We start from the raw sequence: 16,733 nt of genomic DNA on the forward strand, positions 1-16,733 counted from the left end.
CTGCTCTCCTTGGCTTGTCACACCTTCAATGCAGGCTCCAGGCCCTTGAGAAGCCAGTCCACCACCAAGGGCCGCCAGACAGGCTCCCCAGGTGGGGTCTCTGCTGAGCTTTCCTTGGGTTGGTGATGGGATTTTTCATTCCTGTGGCCTCCTCCGCTCATGTGAGGCCTGTGTAGGACACACTGGATGACCCTCTCTGTAACGGGCTCCCCAGGACCACAGGTGCTGCCAAAGACATTTTGTGTCACATAAACTTAGAAATGTCAGTTTCTTGTAGTAGCACAGATTACGTTGCTTGTGCTGAGAAAAGATGTCAAAAAAGCCCATCAACAGTCCTCCCTTTCCCGTGACGACAGGGCTAACAGAGACCCTGAACAAGTTTTCCTTTGGCCGGTTGCCCAAGGGGACTCATCCAACCATCCGCCTACAAATGTGCCCCGGAGGCTTCTAACTGGGAGGGCTCCACAGACATGGCACAGCCACTCTTCAGACAGAAAGCCCGTTCCCAAAGAGCGCACCTGCCAGACCGAAGCTCTGCTGCTGAGATGTGTGCTTCATGGCTCTGAAATCCCTGCAGAGAATGCCCTCCTGCTCCATCAGCTGAACCATTTCAAAGTCCAGGGAACTTGCAAGAGCTGGACTCTGAGGTCAGGACGGGAGCACTCTGCTCCATACTCGGCCCACCATGGAACACCAGGTACCTAAGGCTCTGGGCTGAGGGCTCGCCGAACGGGGACAGTAACTGAGCTGGAACAGGTCATGATGGTCGCCAGGCCCAAAACTCTTGTTTTGCTCAGGAGAAAACGAGCCCAGAGAGTGTGAAGGGACATCCCCCAAGCTGTAAGCAAAGCATGCGAAGGAGCAGAGGCCTCACCCAGGGATCACACAGCAGGAAGGTCCCACCAGCAACAGCCCCAGCGACCACTGAGGGGCACAGACACCAAAGGGAGCATGCATTAAAATTCACACAAACTTTTGATTTCAGACACCATGACCCGACATGAAGCAAAATTTAAACAAAGGGACAAGATGGCATAAGATGTTTCTTTTCTTTTTTTTGGGGGGACAGGGTCTCACTCTATCGCCCAGGCTAGAGTGCAGTGGTGTGATCTTAGCTCACTGCAACCTCTGCCTCCCAAGCTCAGGCGATTCTCCTGCCTCAGCCTCCTGCATAGCTGGGATTACAGGTGCCCGCCACCACACTCAGCTAATTTTTGTATTTTTAGTAGAGACGGGGTTTCACTATGTTGGCCAGGCTAGTCTCGAACTGCTGACCTCAAATGATCCACCCGTCTTGGCCTCCCAAAGTGCTGGGATTCCAGGCGTGAGCCACCGCACCCAGCCCATAAGACGTATCTTTGTGTTGAGGGAGGGTCTCTGGACCCGAGACTCTCTGAAGGAAGCTGTGACCTCTTCGTCAGGGTGTGGGGAACACTTCCCTCCCTTTTGCCCAGAGCCCGTTTTGGGTTTATTTTAACCAGCAATGCTGAGTTGCTGTTCTCCCTTAGCAAACAGAACCCTGGTGTTCCTCTGTGACTGGTAAAGGACCTACCTCCTCCCTGCATCATCTTGTAGATTTTGCTCTCAATGTGGAGCTGAGGGTGTTTGGTTTTGACACATTCAAGCTTGATGGCAACTTCTTCTCCTGCAGCAATGTCCGTACCTTGGCAAAGAAAGAAACCACAACAGGAATTACCTGGTGTCCACCGAATACCCAACATGCTGGAGAAACGACAAGCGCCATGTGAGTTTTCCAGGAAGGACCAAGTAATGGACGTGTTCTCCTTTCTAGCATAGTAAGGCGGGCTCACTGGCCAGCACATCTCTGGGGGAAGTTATCCTTAGTCCCATTTTCACAACAGGACCAGTCTGAACTGCACAGAAAGTCTATGCAGTTTCCATCACCCGCCTACCAGTCTCCAGGTGCTGCAGCTCCCTCTCCACAGTAGCCCTTTTGGTCTGCGTCCTCCCATCAGCCCTGACCAGGGCCCCTGCATCCACCTGCCCCAGACAGCCCATGGTGGAGCTCCAGGGTGCCATTCCCTTTTCTCCGTGCTGCCTTGACAGGCCTCTGGGAGGGGGTGGTTTGAGATTCCCCCTGAGGAAGGGCTGGGTTTTTACCCAACAATCACAGCCCTAGTCCACCCAGGCAGGCAGCGGGAGTCATCTCCAGCCAACCTACTGCAAACACCCTCCGCCAGGCGGAGGGAGGCCCTTCTCCATTCCTGGGGCCACAAAGCCAGAAGAATCGCCTGTTTTCAAAGCCCGAAATGCACCACCTACCAACACACACCGGTCGCACATCTTTCGTCAGTCAATGGCTAAAACCAATGACACATCTAATACCCTGATGACTGGACTATGAGTTTGGAGGCAAAATTACACTTTTTATCTAGAAATGTTCCATCTCTGCTTTACTCTGATAAATGACAAACGTGACAGCCACCATCCCTCTCAGGTTCACCCACAAATACTCCTGAGTTTGAATCTGGCCCGAAGCCTTCCCCAAATCCACTGCGTGAGGTATCCCAGGAGCTTTAACCAAAGAGGAGAGAAAAAGAAGCTGCACACAGCACATACTCAGCTCTCTCCTCTTCCATCACGGATCCCTTCGGAGTATAAGACACTGGAATCGGCCGGGCGCGGTGGCTCACACCTGTAATCCCAGCACTTTGGGAGGCGGAAGGGGGCAGATCACGAGGTCAGGAGATCGAGACCATCCTGGCTAACACGGTGAAACCCCGTCTCTACTAAAAATACAAAAAAAATTAGCCGGGTGTGGTGGCGGGCGCCTGTAGTCCCAGCTACTTGGGAGGCTGAGGCAGGAGAATGGCGTAAACCCGGGAGGCGGAGCTTGCAGTGAGCCAAGATCACGTCACTGCACTCCAGCCTGGGCGACAGAGTAAGGCTCCGTCTCAAAAAAAAAAAAAAAAAAAAAAAAAAAAAAAAAAAACACTGGAATCCTTCCCAACAGCGTGGCTATGTGCAAAGGAATTCACACTAGCTTCAGCAGCCCAGACAGAGCCTTGGGAGAATTCTTTCCCTGGGAGACTAGTGCTGGGCAAAGCGACCTGGCTAGTTCTTAGTGACTCAGTTTCTCTTGTCAATGGAGATCAGTGGTGAGGTCTGACATCTGTTTCATGAGCGTCGTGGAGATGAATGAACTCTTTAAGATTCCCTGATGAAAGGCAGAGTAAGGTCAAGTGAGCACTAGAGCCGTCAGCTGACATCCACACACGTCCACTGAACACCCAAGAACCCCCTCGTCTGCCCAGATGGTGGCACGAGATGTGCCACTTCCGGCCTGGGCCTCAAACCCATCGCCACTGCTGTGTTCCATAGGAATCGCCATCATCAGGTCATCGCCAATGACCATTCTAGATTTAAGAACGTCACTTACTATCAACAGAGACTTTTCAGAGCACTCAAGGTAATAAATTTTGTTCTTCCTGCCTACAGTTGGGACAGTCTATCCAATTACAAGAGAAATGACTTCATCGAAAAATGTACTGTGCAAATGAAAATCGAACTCTGAGTTCCTTTAAGGACCTGGACTCTGAACTCAACTCGCCAGCCGGGAGGGAGGGTGACTCATCCCACTAGTTATGTCAGCAGCTCCCTGAACCCCCAAGCAGGCGCAGTGCAGCCTCGGACAGCACCGCCACCCTCGCCAGCTGGCAGCCCAGTGACTCCACGGCCTGGGGCCGATGGCTTGGGGCCACACAGCCTGCTGACTAGCATCTCTCGCTCCACTTCTCTGTAGATGATACAGCTAATGTCTGCCAGTCACACCTGCAACACTGACTGTCGTGGGGCAAAGTCATCACCAGCCGCTCTGGCACACACCACCAATCACACCCTATCGTGGGGCTGGGACCTCTTGCTGTGCAAGCACACAGAGCCAGCCCTGCTGTGGAACCAGACACCAAGGTTGCCCCGAGTCTCTACAGGGGAGCAGAGGATGCAGGCCCTGTACACAGATGTGAGGACGGCAATTCTCTGGGGCCTCCAGCAGGCACCTCATCACCTGCTATGCAGAAGCATCAAGCAGCAGAGCATCATGGTCTGTGCATTCCTTGGGCACCACCTGCCTCAAGGTCGCTGAGCACTGCTCAGACCCCCTGGCCTGCAGCCCTGTCCCACCTCACCCACCGGGGGCACCCCACACTCTACCAGCCGTGCTGCTCAGCCAGGTCTTCCAGCTGCCACCAGTCCACGAGGCAGCACGGAGGCGCTGAGTAACTGTGGTGGCAATCTGGCATCGCTGCAGCATTTTGACCTTGTTATACACAAGTTTTGGTGTGCAACAGATTGAAAATTACAAGCCTGGTCCTTCACCGCAGGTTAAATCTGAGAAGCACGACTAAAAGGGGAATGAGAATTTGAAAGACCCTGAGCCCTGGGTGTCAGAATCAAAACAAACCAAAACCTGGCGACACACAGATCACCAGGTTGTCTGGGTTGTCTGTTTATACAAAGGACATTCTATCAGCACAACAACCTCAGCTCTTCCCTGCAGCTCAACAGTCCTGGTCTGCTCTGAGACAGGGCTTTCCTCAGTCCATGTTTGGGTGTCAGTTAATGTTAATCCTACAAAAACAAAAGGATGTCCCTCAAGCTCAGCAGCCAAAAGCAGATGGTGGCCGGGTGTGGTGGTTCACGCCTGTCATCTCAGCACTTTGGTAGGCTAAGGCTGATGGATCACCTGAGATCAGACATTCGAGACCAGCCTGGCCCACATGGTGAAACCCCGTCTCTACTATAAACACAGAAAAAATTAGCCAGGCGTGGTGGTATGCACCTGTAACCCCAGCTACTCAGGAGGTTGAGGCGGAAGAACTGCTTGAACCCAGGAGGCAGGGGTTGCAGTGAGCTGAGATCGTGCCACTGCACCCCAGCCTGGGAGACAGAATGATACTTTGTCTTAAAAAAAAAAAAAAAAAAAAAAAAAAAGGCCGGGCGCGGTGGCTCACGCCTGTAATCCCAGCACTTTGGGAGGCCGAGACAGGCGGATCACGAGGTCAGGAGATCGAGACCATCCTGGCTAACACGGTGAAACCCTTTCTGTAATAAAAAACACAAAAAAGTAGCTGGGCGAGGCGGCGGGCGCCTGTAGTCCCAGCTACTCAGGAGGCTGAGGCAGGAGAATGGCATAAACCCGGGAGGCGGAGCTTGCAATGAGCTGAGATCCGGCCACTGCACCACTGCACTCCAGCCTGGGCGACAGAGTGAGATTCCGTCTCAAAAAAAAAAAAAAAAAAGCAGATGGTGAATTAAGTGAACCTAACCAGAGTGTGGCCCTGTCAGCCTGGACGCTGGCAACTCCCATTAAGGCTTTATTGTCTTGTCAACAAAGAAACAGGGAGACGCCTTGAGCAGCAGGACAAAGGTCACCTCACAGGGCAGCGGTCAGCAGTACCACGACTTCTCATTACAGACGCTTGAGTTAAGCACAGTCCAAGGTCAACAGAGGCTACAGCCCTCAACACTGCAGTGAGGAGACCCCGGAACCTACAGTGAGAACAGGTGGCCGCTCTCCTCTCATGGCTGGTCAACGTCTTGGGGTCCTACTGCATGCCAGGCACCCTGCAGGCTGCCTCTTGAGAAATCAAGTCAGTGAGGGGAAAAACATGTGCTTCAGAGATGAAGCAGTAGTTAGCTCCCAAAAGATACTCGTGCACATTACGAGGTCAGTCCATCCATGTAACAGGTGGACAAACGGAGGCCCTGACAAGCTGACGGTGCGATGGGATCAAGTACAAATGCCAACAGATGCACCTGTCCAGCCCACCAGCCAGGTAATCCGGTCCTGCCACTCACCTCCAGAACACACTACGGGTGAGAACAGAGGCCAGTTGGGCTCTCACTGCCTCTCTGCATGGGCCCCCTGCGGGGTGAACACAGGCCTCTCCCTCTAACCTGGCCCAGCTGAACACTCTCCTTCCCCCAGACACCCCTGTGGTACTGGGGCTGGGAACTCGTGGTCCACATTAAGGACTGTCTGTTTTCAAATGTTATCAAGTTTATTTTCAGTGGTACTCTGCCAGCAAAAATGAAAGGACTTCTGGTTTATGGCCACACCACACGGACACGAATGTGGAGGGCAGCACAGGGCCGAGGCCAGGTCACACGACAGGCTGCCAAGGTGTGCGCTCCACAGGTTGTGTGTGGGCTGTGCCGCCTCCCAGCTTGCCCTCCTGAAGGGCCTTCCAGATCTGGCAATCTCAGACTGAAGACTGAGATTGTTCTTTTTGGGGTCCCACTTTCCAAAGCCTGGGCATTCAAGAAATAGCCCCAAAATACTGCCCCCTTTGAAGGGGCAATTTTGGAACACGACAACCCAGTGGGGTCCTGCACTGCAGCACTGCCCTCCAACTCTCACAGCAGGGTCGGGGCAGGCAGGCCCACACCACACTTCTAGCCCACGGGCACTCCACTGAAGCACAGCCTTCCCCCCGCCTTCCCGGGCTCAAACACCGGAAAGCACAGAAAGTCCCCAGTGGAAAAACAAAAACCCAAAAGCCAGGCTCAAAGCAAGGTGAACCCCACCTGGAGGACACCACAGTGACAACAGTAGGAATGGTCTTAATGATAGTCACACTAGAATACACACGACACGCAGAGGTCAAGACGAAGACCTAGTTCCTCAATTTATGTCTAACTGGCTGCACAAACAAAACTATGGTGGGGATGACCAACCCATCTCAAGGTCTTCACATCAGCCATCTTTGACTCTAACTGCCATTCTGCTGAGACCCACGCTTCTTCCAAACTGCCTTACTCCGGCTAACGTGACCACCTCGCCTTTCATTTCCTCAGAGGGGTCATCTGAAAGGACCACAGTGTGGCCAGGAGCCAATGCTGACGGAAAAAAAAAAAAAAATTCAGCTGTGCCCAACCCTACTCAAGTAACTGGACGTGTACCCTGATAGATGGCTGTCTGGGGGGGTCCAACCCCAGGGAGTCAGAGCCACAGCCGCCTGCAATCCCGTATCCAACATGACTGTATGCCCAGTGAGAGGTGAGGCCTGGAGGGTAGAACGCTGAGTGAGGAGACAGCCTTCCACCCTCCACCTCTGGAATCACTTGGTGACAACCACACCAAAATTTGTCTGACTCTATCTTTGGAAAGCACAAAAGTTGTTTGACAAGGTCTCAGAGAAGAGAAGAAATAGTTTCAAAGTACTTCTTTCTTTTTTTTTTTTTTAGACAGAGTCTCACTCCATCACCCAGGCTGGAGTGCAGTGGTATGATCTTGGCTCACTGTAACCTCCGCCTCCCAGGTTCAAGTGATTCTCATGCCTCAGCCTCCCAAGTAGCTGGAATTACAGGCAGCCACCACCACGCCTGGCCAATTTTTGTATTTTTAGTAGAGACAGAGTTTCGCCACTTTGGCCAGGCTGGTCTCGAACTCCTGACCTCAAGTGATCCGCTCGCCTTGGCCTCCCAAAGTGCTGGGATTACAGGCGTGAGCCACCACGCCTGGCCCAAAATACTTCTCTTTGATGCCTGCCTAAAGGTGGTTAATGGACTGGCTTTGCAGTGTAACTCAGATCCTGGGATTAAAACTTTCGCCAAAATCTACTGTTCTATAAATAAGCCAAACGACTTCCATTTACCAAGCACCCTGACTTCCAAAACACTGCCAAGAACACATCCAGCTGACCACCTGGTATAAATGTTTAAACAGTCAAACCCAAATGTCTAAGGCCTGCTTACTCAGCAGGCCATTAAGGCATATGTACAGGTTCAAAAGCAACAACATGGCATATGACGGGGTTACCCGGCAGATTAACCAGGCACCCGAAGTATGAGCCACCCATATGTATGGATTCAGCCTAACGCTGTCAGCCCACCGGGTCCTGAGTTCTCTCTCTGGTGAAAAATGGGAAGGGAATGAGAACTGGGTACTGTCCACATGTGGGTTCATCTAAACGGTATGACCAGAGGCATTACTGACATCCCTTGGGATTCCTGACCCTGGCTGACAAATGCCCCAAAAGCTAGGGCTGCTGGAACAGAAAACAGCTCCCCTCAAAGGTCTGCAGCAGCCCCTCTGCAGGCACACCGCCTCAGGCTACATATCCTCAAATGCAAGGGGTCTTGGAATAACTCGTGCACCGCACAATCCCACTGACAAGTGCAGAAAATTGTTACTTTAAAATTACAAACTTCCGCCAGGCGCAGTGGCTTCCCAGCACTTTGGGAGGCCGAAGTGGGCGGATCACTTGAGATCGGGCGGGCGTTGGAGACCAGCCTGACCAACATGAAGAAACCCCGTCTCTACTAAATATACAAAATTAGCCCGGCGTGGTAGCGCATGCCTGTAATCTCAGCTACTAGGGAGGCTGAGGCAGGAGAATCGCTTGAACCTGGGAGGCCAAGATCGCGCCATTGCCCTCCAACCTGGGCAACAAGAGCGAAACTCCGTTTCAAAAAAGGAAAAAAAAAAAAATTACAAACTTGAAGATTTAAGCCAACCTTTCATTACACTTGTGTTCATGTGCATATTTTTCCATTGTAAATATGACACACCCCAGAACGTTCTAATCCCATGTTTTTTGAAATCTACCGTGAGACTGTTATAGTCTAAAGGACAGCTCATGAGTACAACTACTTCATCTGCCTCTCACTTCGCCAGCATCTTAACCCTGGGTGACTTTCTCTACCGTCACCTAAACTTAACCCTTGCTCATCTGCACTCAGTCACCGCTCCAAGGCCAAGGGGCACAGGCGAGAGAGAACCCCCAGCGGTCAGTCATCAGGGCGGCTGCGAGGCGGAGGGCAAGCTCCGCTCCTAGCCGGGCCACTCCCCCACTCCCACAAGGCATTTGGGTCTTTCTGACATTTTCCCCCACGCGTGCAAGACGCAGGGGCAGCCTCTGTGGGGGGAACCAGACAGCCCCGGACCGGGCTGCGGAAGAAAGACCGTGGCCTTTGTTTACTGCGGTGACCTTAGGCGTGGAGGAAGCCGACGCCCGCTCCGCCGCCCCGGCCTTGCCCCCTCCCCGCCCGCGGCCCGCTGCCCCCACCCCCGCCCTGCCCCTCCCCCAGGCCCGCCTCCCCACGCCCCACCCAGCCCTTCCCGGGTCCGCTCCCCACGACCCTGCCCCTACCCGGGTCAGCGCCCCCGAGCCCATGCCCCACCCCGGGTCAGCTCCCCTGTCCCCTCCTCCCTCCAGACCCTGCTCCCCCGACCTGGCCCTGCCCCTCCCCCACGTCCGCTCCCCACTGCCCTCCCCACCCCTGGCCGCGCACGCCTAGTGGCCGTTGGGTTCTGGCCACGACCCGGCGGCGCCCCGACTTGCACGCAGACCCCGCGGGGGCCGCCACTTCCTTCCGCGGTCGCGATTGGTCTTGGCAGCCGCCGGGCCCGGGTCCTCGAACGGCGGGCGGGGGCGGCGGGGCCTCACCGAGATAGATGTCTCCGAAGGAGCCGCTGCCGATCTTCCGGCCCAGCCGGTACCTGTTCCCGACTCTCAGCTCCATGGCGGCGGCGGCGGCGGCCCGGTTCGCTCCTGCCCTCCCGGCCGCTTCCTGGGTCTGAACTCCGGGAGGCGGCGCCGCTGCTGCCGCTACTGCGGGTCCGGCTGCCGGCTCCGCCCCCCTCACGGCCCCGCTTTCACCATCGCTTTCCTGTCACCCCGCCGCTCCCAGCGCCTCAATACGGGGCGGATGGGACAGTCCGAGCGCCGCCGCCGCTGCTCCGGCCCCTGCCGACCCCGCTTGCCCTCTCCCCGCCGCGGATGGACTCGGATCTTCCGGGCCTAAATCCCCCTTCAGCTGCCTAAAGGAGCCGCCGCCATCGCGCTGTGACGTCACTTCCCCTAGCAACCCGGTGGGGCGGGGCCGCGGCGCTTCGGGGGCGGGGCCTGGCCCTCGGGGGCGGGGCCGGGCGGGGCGAGCGCTCCAGGCCTCCTCCCAACTCTGCGCAGGGCCAAGCCCTTCTGCCCCGCACCGTCCCGTTACCCCTGGACCTCGGGCCGCCAGCCCCTTCCACCTGCAGTCTCCCGCTGCTCTCGCGGGGGCTTTTCGTGTGTCCCCCGAGATGTCGAGGAAGCCAGATGAGTTCCTCGCGACAGGCGGTGCCTTTTGCAGGAGGGGACAGGTAGCTGAGGCCTGGACAGATTGACAGGCCAGGCTCAGGGGACACAGGGGAGACCCCCTCACTGGGCTACCAGTTCCCGGGCTTGGGGCATCCCAGGACGTCAGCGTCTGCAGCCTTACCTCCTGACACCTAAGGCCAGAGACAGAGCGGGCCCACGCCTTCGGAGGTCCTGATGTCCAACTTGGAGGTCAAGGGCAAAGCCACCACCTTTCACAATACGAGGCCAGACCACCTGCCTCCCGCCAGTCCCTGCGGCCTGGAGACCGAGTCAACATTCTTATCTGTGTTGGTTCTGAATGTTCCTCCTTGCAAAAGAAAACAAGGAGTGGACGTTCAGGCTGATGGCCAGCTTCAAAGATTGGGGCCTTTGATTCCCATCGCTGGGAAGAAAGCCCTTCAGACAAGCCCCCTGGGCTGCGGTGCATGGGGACCTTGAAGAACCCGTACCCATGGTCCCACGTCCATGTATGTTGAGACCTGTCACATCCTCGCTGAAACTCAAGAACGTGAAACAGGTGAATGTGTGTTTTGAGGCAGTAGCATACCAGGGCTCTGGTGTGGGCACCACAGCGTGAGTGAGACAACAGCCTCAGCCCGTCCAGGTCACTGCAGAAGAGGAAAGCAGCCCCCGCAGGCCCCGCAGTGGTGCCCGCCTTTCTCCACCCCCAAGTCCTTCCTCTCCACCCCTCAGCTCCAAACAGCCGGAGGTCGGGTGGGGGAGGCAGGTGTCCATTCCTGAAGTCACACAGCAGGGCCTGGAGACAGGAGATGCCACCGGCCAGACCACCGTCAGTCACTAATGAGGCACAGGCAGTCGGAACTGCCCAGTTTCTGAGTTACAGGAGCCTGGGGTGGGGGCTGCCAGACTAGTAGAACTGACCTTATTGGCAGGATCGCTCATGGCTTTTCTGTTGATGAACAGAGCCCAGTTCTCCCGCGGTGACTGTGATCCTTCTTCCTGGGGAGTCCTGCTCTCCCTGACCAGGGGCACCTGCCCACCTGTCAGCTGCTCCTCCCTCAGCTGGTCCTCCTGGGCTCTGATGGCCCCAACATTTCTAGCTCTTCTCACCCACAGTGCCCCAGCTTCATGCAGCTGCAGCAGGTACTGTGCCCGTCTGCCTGGCTTTTGTGTGTTTGTGTCTTGACTCTATAACCCATGCACACAGAGAGGGCTGTGGTGTAGTGGGGATGGCCAGAGCCCTGGGAATGTGCGGGCTGGGCAAGGTGAGGGAGGCTGATTGCTGTGGCTCCCCCACTACCAGCCCCAGCCACAACAAACTGACAAAGGAAGAGGACAGTGGTGCCCTGGAGCCCCGGGGTCAGAGAGAGGAGGACAAAACAGATGTGGAGCCCAGAGAATGACACCACCCCTTCCGAAAAGACAGGATGCAGACATGGCATGAACAGGGCATCCTGCAGCCAGAGCCCCAGGTTCTGAGCTAGAAAACTGTCAGCAGGGGGCTGAAGCTGAGGATAGTCATTGCCAAGGAACAGCCTCCGTCACAGGGGAGACGCTTGCACAGATGCGGTGATAAGGGAGGGATGAGGGGTTGGTGACTGCTGGGAACAGGCGTGTGAGGCAGAGTCTCCAGGCATGGTCTGTGGGGTGGTTTGATGATACTAGGACATCTTTCAGACTAGAAGGACGTCCCGACCTGCAGGATGGAAAGCCCCCTGAGCTCCCAGCAGGACGTATGAGGGCGAGCCCACACCCGGGCCCGTCCTGATACAACTCCTGAACACCACAGTGTCTCCTTTACTGTTGCTATCCAGAAATACCAGAGGCTGGGCGCGGTGGCTCACACCTGTAATCCCAGCACTTTGGGAGGCCGAGACGGGCGGATCACGAGGTCAGGAGATCGAGACCATCCTGGCTAACACGGCAAAACCCCGTCTCTACTAAAAAAATACAAAAAACTAGCCGGGCGTGGTGGTGGCGCCTGTAGTCCCAGCTACTCGGGAGGCTGAGGCAGGAGAATGGCGGAAACCCGGGAGGCGGAGCTTGCAGTGAGCTGAGATCGGGCCACTGCACTCCAGCCTGGGCGACAGAGCGAGACTCTGTCTCAAAAAAAAAAAAAAAAAAAAAAGAAATACCTGAGGCTGGACAATTTATGAAGAATCATGATGTAATTTGTATATTTGTCCCTACTAAACCTCATGTTGGATTGTAAACCCCAAGGTTGGAGGTGGGGTTTACACTGAGTGGTGGCTGAGAGGTGGCTGGACCATGGGGGTGGATTTCTCAGAAATGTTTAGCACCATCCCCTTGGTGCTGTCCTTGAGATAGTGAGTTCTCCCAAGATCTGGTTATTTAAAAGTGTGGGTCACCTCTCTCGCTCGCTTGCTGGCTTCTGCTCTGGCCACGTGAGTTGCCTGTTCCCCCATTGCCTTTCACCATGATCTGAAGCTTCCAGAGGCCTCCCCAGAAGCCAAGCAGGTGCCAGCACCATGCTTCCTGTCAAGCCTGCAGAACCATGAGCCAAGTAAACCTCTTCTCATTATTTATTTATTTATTTATTTTGACACAGGGTCTTGCTCTGTCACCCAGGCCAGAGTGCAGTGGTGTGATCTCGGCTCACTGCAACTTGCGCCTCCCGGGTTCAAGAGATTCTCCTGCCTCAGCTTCCTGAGTAGCTGGGACTACAGGCACACGCCACCATGCCTGGCTAATTTTTCTTATTTTTTGTAGACATGGGGTCTTACTGTGTTGCCCAGACTGGTCTCAAACTCCTAAGCTCAAGTGATCCATCCACCTTGGCCTGCCAAAGTGCTGGGATCACAGGCATGAGCCACCATGCCTGGCCCTCTTTTCTTTTAAAATTGCCCAGTCCTAAGTATTTCTTTATAGCAAGCCAACCACAGCCTAACATAGCTCATGATGCTGAGATCTCGAAAGTTCAAGATCGGGCGTCTGCCCCTGGTGAGGGTCTTGCTGCCTCCACTCTTGGCAGAAGGTGAAGGGGAGCTGGAGTGTGTGGAGACCGCGTGCGGGAGGGAGCTGGAGGAGTAGGGAAGTATAGGCCTTTTTTTTTTTTTTTTTAAAAGATGGAGGTTGCAAACTCCGCCTCCCAGGTTCAAGCGATTCTTCTGCCTCAGCCTCCTGAGTAGCTGGGACCACAGGCACCCGCCACCGCACCCGGCTAATTTTTGTATTTTTAGTAGAGACAGGGTTTCACCATGTTGATCAGGCTGGTCTCAAACTCCTGACCTCGTGATCCACCCGCCTTGGCCTCCCAAAGTGCTGGGATTACAGGCGTGAGGCACCGCGCCTGGCTGTGCAGGCCTTTTTAAAAAAAAGCACGTCTTGCTGGAACTAGTAAGAGTGAAAACTCACTCATTACCAAGAGGACAGCACCAAGCCATTCGTGAGGAATCCACCCCCATGACCCAGACACCTCCAACACTGGGGATCAGATTTCAACTGAGGTTTGAAGGGACCAACACCCAAACTATAGCAACAGGGAAAGGAAAGTTTATGGATACCCATTTAGAAAGAATCTGCTAAGAAAGGGAAAGAATCAGGCCGGGTGCGGTGGCTCACACCTGGAATCCCAGCACTTTGGGAGACCGAGGCAGGTAGATCGCCTGAGGTCAGGAGTTTGAGACCAGCCTGGCGAACATGTGAAACTCTGTCTCTACTAAACATGCAAACATTAGCCAGGTGTGGTGGCACGTACCTGTAGTCCCCGCTACCCAGGAGGCCGAGGCAAGAGAATCCCTCGAATCCGTGAGGCGGAGGTTGCAGTTAGCTGAGATCCTGCCACTGCACTCTGCCCAGGCAACAAGAATGAGACTGTATCTCAAAAACAAACAAACAAACAACAACAACAACAAAGTGAAAGAATCAGACTGGCTTGGGGCTCTGCTGTCACCTGCCTGTGACCTCCCCAAAGCGTGTGTCAGAAACTGACCTGCCTAGTGCATCAGTGGAATGGGTGCTTTGGAGGGGGGCTCGGATCGTGAGGCCCCGCCCTCATGAATGGCTTAGTGCCTGGTGAAAGGGCTTGATGGAGGGAGTTTGGTCCCTTTTCCCCTTTTGTCTCTCTGCTGTGTGAGGACACCACGTTCCTCCCCTCTGCAGGACACAGTAACAAGCTGTCATCTTGGGAGGAGACACCAGGCCCTGACCAGACGCTGAACCTGCCAGCACCCTCATCTTGGACTTCCCAGCCCCCAGAACTGTGAGAAATAAATTTCTGTTCTTTATAAATACCCAGTCCGTGGCGTTTTGTTACAGCAGCACGAACAGACTGAGATAGCGGCTTACACATAACTGGAAGCTGCAGAAAAAACCTTCAGACAGCCAAGACGGCTCCCAGGACTCATGCCTGGCACAGACGCCATCTGCCTGGCAGGGCGAAGAAAGGCGTCTGTGGGTGTGGGAGGATGCCGAGTCTAACACCCTGAGCCCAGCCAGGAAGGGGCCAGGAAGGCCTCCCTGTGAACGACGAATGAAACGGAACCCAGATCTCAGACAGGGCAGGGAAGGGGAGGGGGCACCACGTCTAGCAGCACTCTCTATGTAAGTCGGCACCTGTGCACACCTGCATGCACACATGTGTGTTGTGTGTGTATTTATGCACACACAGTACACAGGTGCACGCACATCATGTACATACATGTTTGCGTGTGTGCACGTGTGTACGTGCATGTACACAGCATGCATGTGTGTGTATACTTGCATGCATGCTAACATGTGGCAGAGAATAAATAATGATCACCTCTCTGGAACTGGGTAAAGTAAGTGCTAAACAGATTTTCTACAGGAAATGCTGCTGCAAGGAATTCCTCTGTAGGCTAGCACTAAAACCTGGAAGCTGGGGGCAGGGAGCAGTGGGGAGCGGAAATCTTCCCAGAGCTCTCATCAGAAGTGAGGAAGGCTGGATACAGTGTCTCACGCCAGTAATCCCACGCTTTGAGAGGCAAAGGCAGGAGGATCACTTGAGCCCAGGAGTTTGAGACCAGCCCGGGCAACATGACGAATCCCCATTTCTACAAAAATACAATTAGCCAAGCATTGTGGTGTGCACCTGCAGTCCCAGCTACTTGGGAGGCTGAGGCAGGAGGATTGCTTGAGCCCCGGAGGTCTAGGCTTCAGTGGCCGTGATCGCACCACTGTACTCCAGCCTGGAAGACAGAGTGAGACCCTGTTTCAAAAAAAAAAAAAAAAAAATGAATGATGGCCAGGCACGGTGGCTCACACTGTAATCCCAGCACTTTAGGAGGCCAAGGCAGGTGGATCACTTGAGGTCAGAAGTTCGAGAACAGCCTGGCCAACAAGGTGAAAACCTGCCTCTGCTAAAAATATGAAAATAGCTGGGTGTGGTGGCGGGCGCCTGTAATCCCAGCCACTCGGAAGACCGAGGTGGGAGAATCACTTGAACCTGGGAGTGGAGGTTGCAGTGAGCTGAGATTGCACCACTGCACTCCAGCCTGGGTGACAGAGTGAGACTCTGTCTCAAAAAAAAAAAAAAAAAAAAAAAAGGAGGCACTAACCGAAAAAAGAAGGAGGCAGTAACGTGCTACAACACAGACAAACCTTGAAAACACACGATGCTCAGCAGCAGAAGCAAGTCTCGAAAGACTCTATACTGTATGAGTCCATTTACATGGAATGTCCGAAATAGGCAGATTCATCCACACAGACTGTGGATCGGTGGTCGTCAGGGGCTGGGTGGGATGTGGGGAGTGACTGCTAATCGGGAGGGGGTTTCCTTCCCTTTCGGGACGGTGAAAATGTTTCAGAACTAGACAGAGGTGAGGGTTACATAATATTGCAAATGTACTAAAATTAACTGAATTGTATACTTTCAAATAGTTAAAATGATGAATTTTGTTATGTAAATTTTGCCTACATTAAAAAAAAAGTCCAGGCACAGTGGCTCACGCCTGTAATCCCAGCACTTTGGGAGGCCGAGGTGGGTGGATCACAAGGTCAGGAGTTCGAGACCAGCCTGGGCAAAAAGGTGAAACCCCGTCTTTGCTAAAAAATATAAAAATTAGCCCGGTGTGGTCGTGTGCACCTGTAGTCCCAGCTCTCGGGAGGCTGAGGCAGGAGAATCGCTGGAACCTGGGAGGCAGAGGTTGCAGTGAGCCAAGATCGTGCCGCTGCACTCCAGCCGGGGCGACAGAGTGAGACTCCATCTCAAAAAAAAAAAATTAATTTAATTAAATTTTTAAAAAACCCAACCTAGGCAACTAGTGAGACCTTGTCTCTACAAAAAAATAAAAAATTAGCCAGGTGTGGTGGCTCACACCTATAGTTCAAGCTACCCAGGAGGCTGAGGCAAGAGGATGGCTTGACTATAGGAGTTTCAGACCAGCCTGGGCAACATGGCAAAACACCATCTCTACAAAGAATATAAAACTCAGCCCAGCGTGGTGGTGCACACCTGTGATTCCAGCTACTCTGGCGGCTGAAGTGGGAGGATTGCTTGAGCCCTGGAGTTTGAGGCTTCAGTGAGCTGAGATTGCATCACTGCACTCCAGCCTAGGCCACAGCAAGACTCTGTCTCAACAACAACAAAACAAGAGGCTGGGCACAGTGGCTCATGCCTGCAATCCCAGCTCTTTGGGAGGCAGAGGCAGGAGAATTCTTTGAACCTGAGAGGCGGAGGTTGCATTG

At 54.2% G+C, this 16,733-nt stretch overlaps 1 protein-coding gene across 5 annotated transcripts in view; it reads right to left on the reverse strand.

The window, feature by feature from the left end:
- The window catches only part of CSNK1D (casein kinase 1 delta), a 32,191-nt gene extending 22,646 nt beyond the window's left edge, over positions 1-9,545 (reverse strand). For all 5 annotated transcript variants that reach the window (XM_005585320.4, XM_005585321.4, XM_065532177.1 and 2 more), the window contains exons 1-2: positions 9,414-9,545; positions 1,553-1,663 (exon numbers count right to left, since the gene is read on the reverse strand). In XM_005585320.4, coding sequence (XP_005585377.1) covers positions 1,553-1,663; positions 9,414-9,489 — 187 coding nt within the window. In that variant the 5' untranslated portion in view covers positions 9,490-9,545. The remainder of the gene's footprint in view (positions 1-1,552; positions 1,664-9,413) is intronic.
- Positions 9,546-16,733: the final 7,188 nt, after the last annotated feature.

This window comes from Macaca fascicularis, chromosome 16, assembly GCF_037993035.2.
Source record: "Macaca fascicularis isolate 582-1 chromosome 16, T2T-MFA8v1.1".
Lineage (NCBI taxonomy): Eukaryota > Metazoa > Chordata > Mammalia > Primates > Cercopithecidae > Macaca > Macaca fascicularis.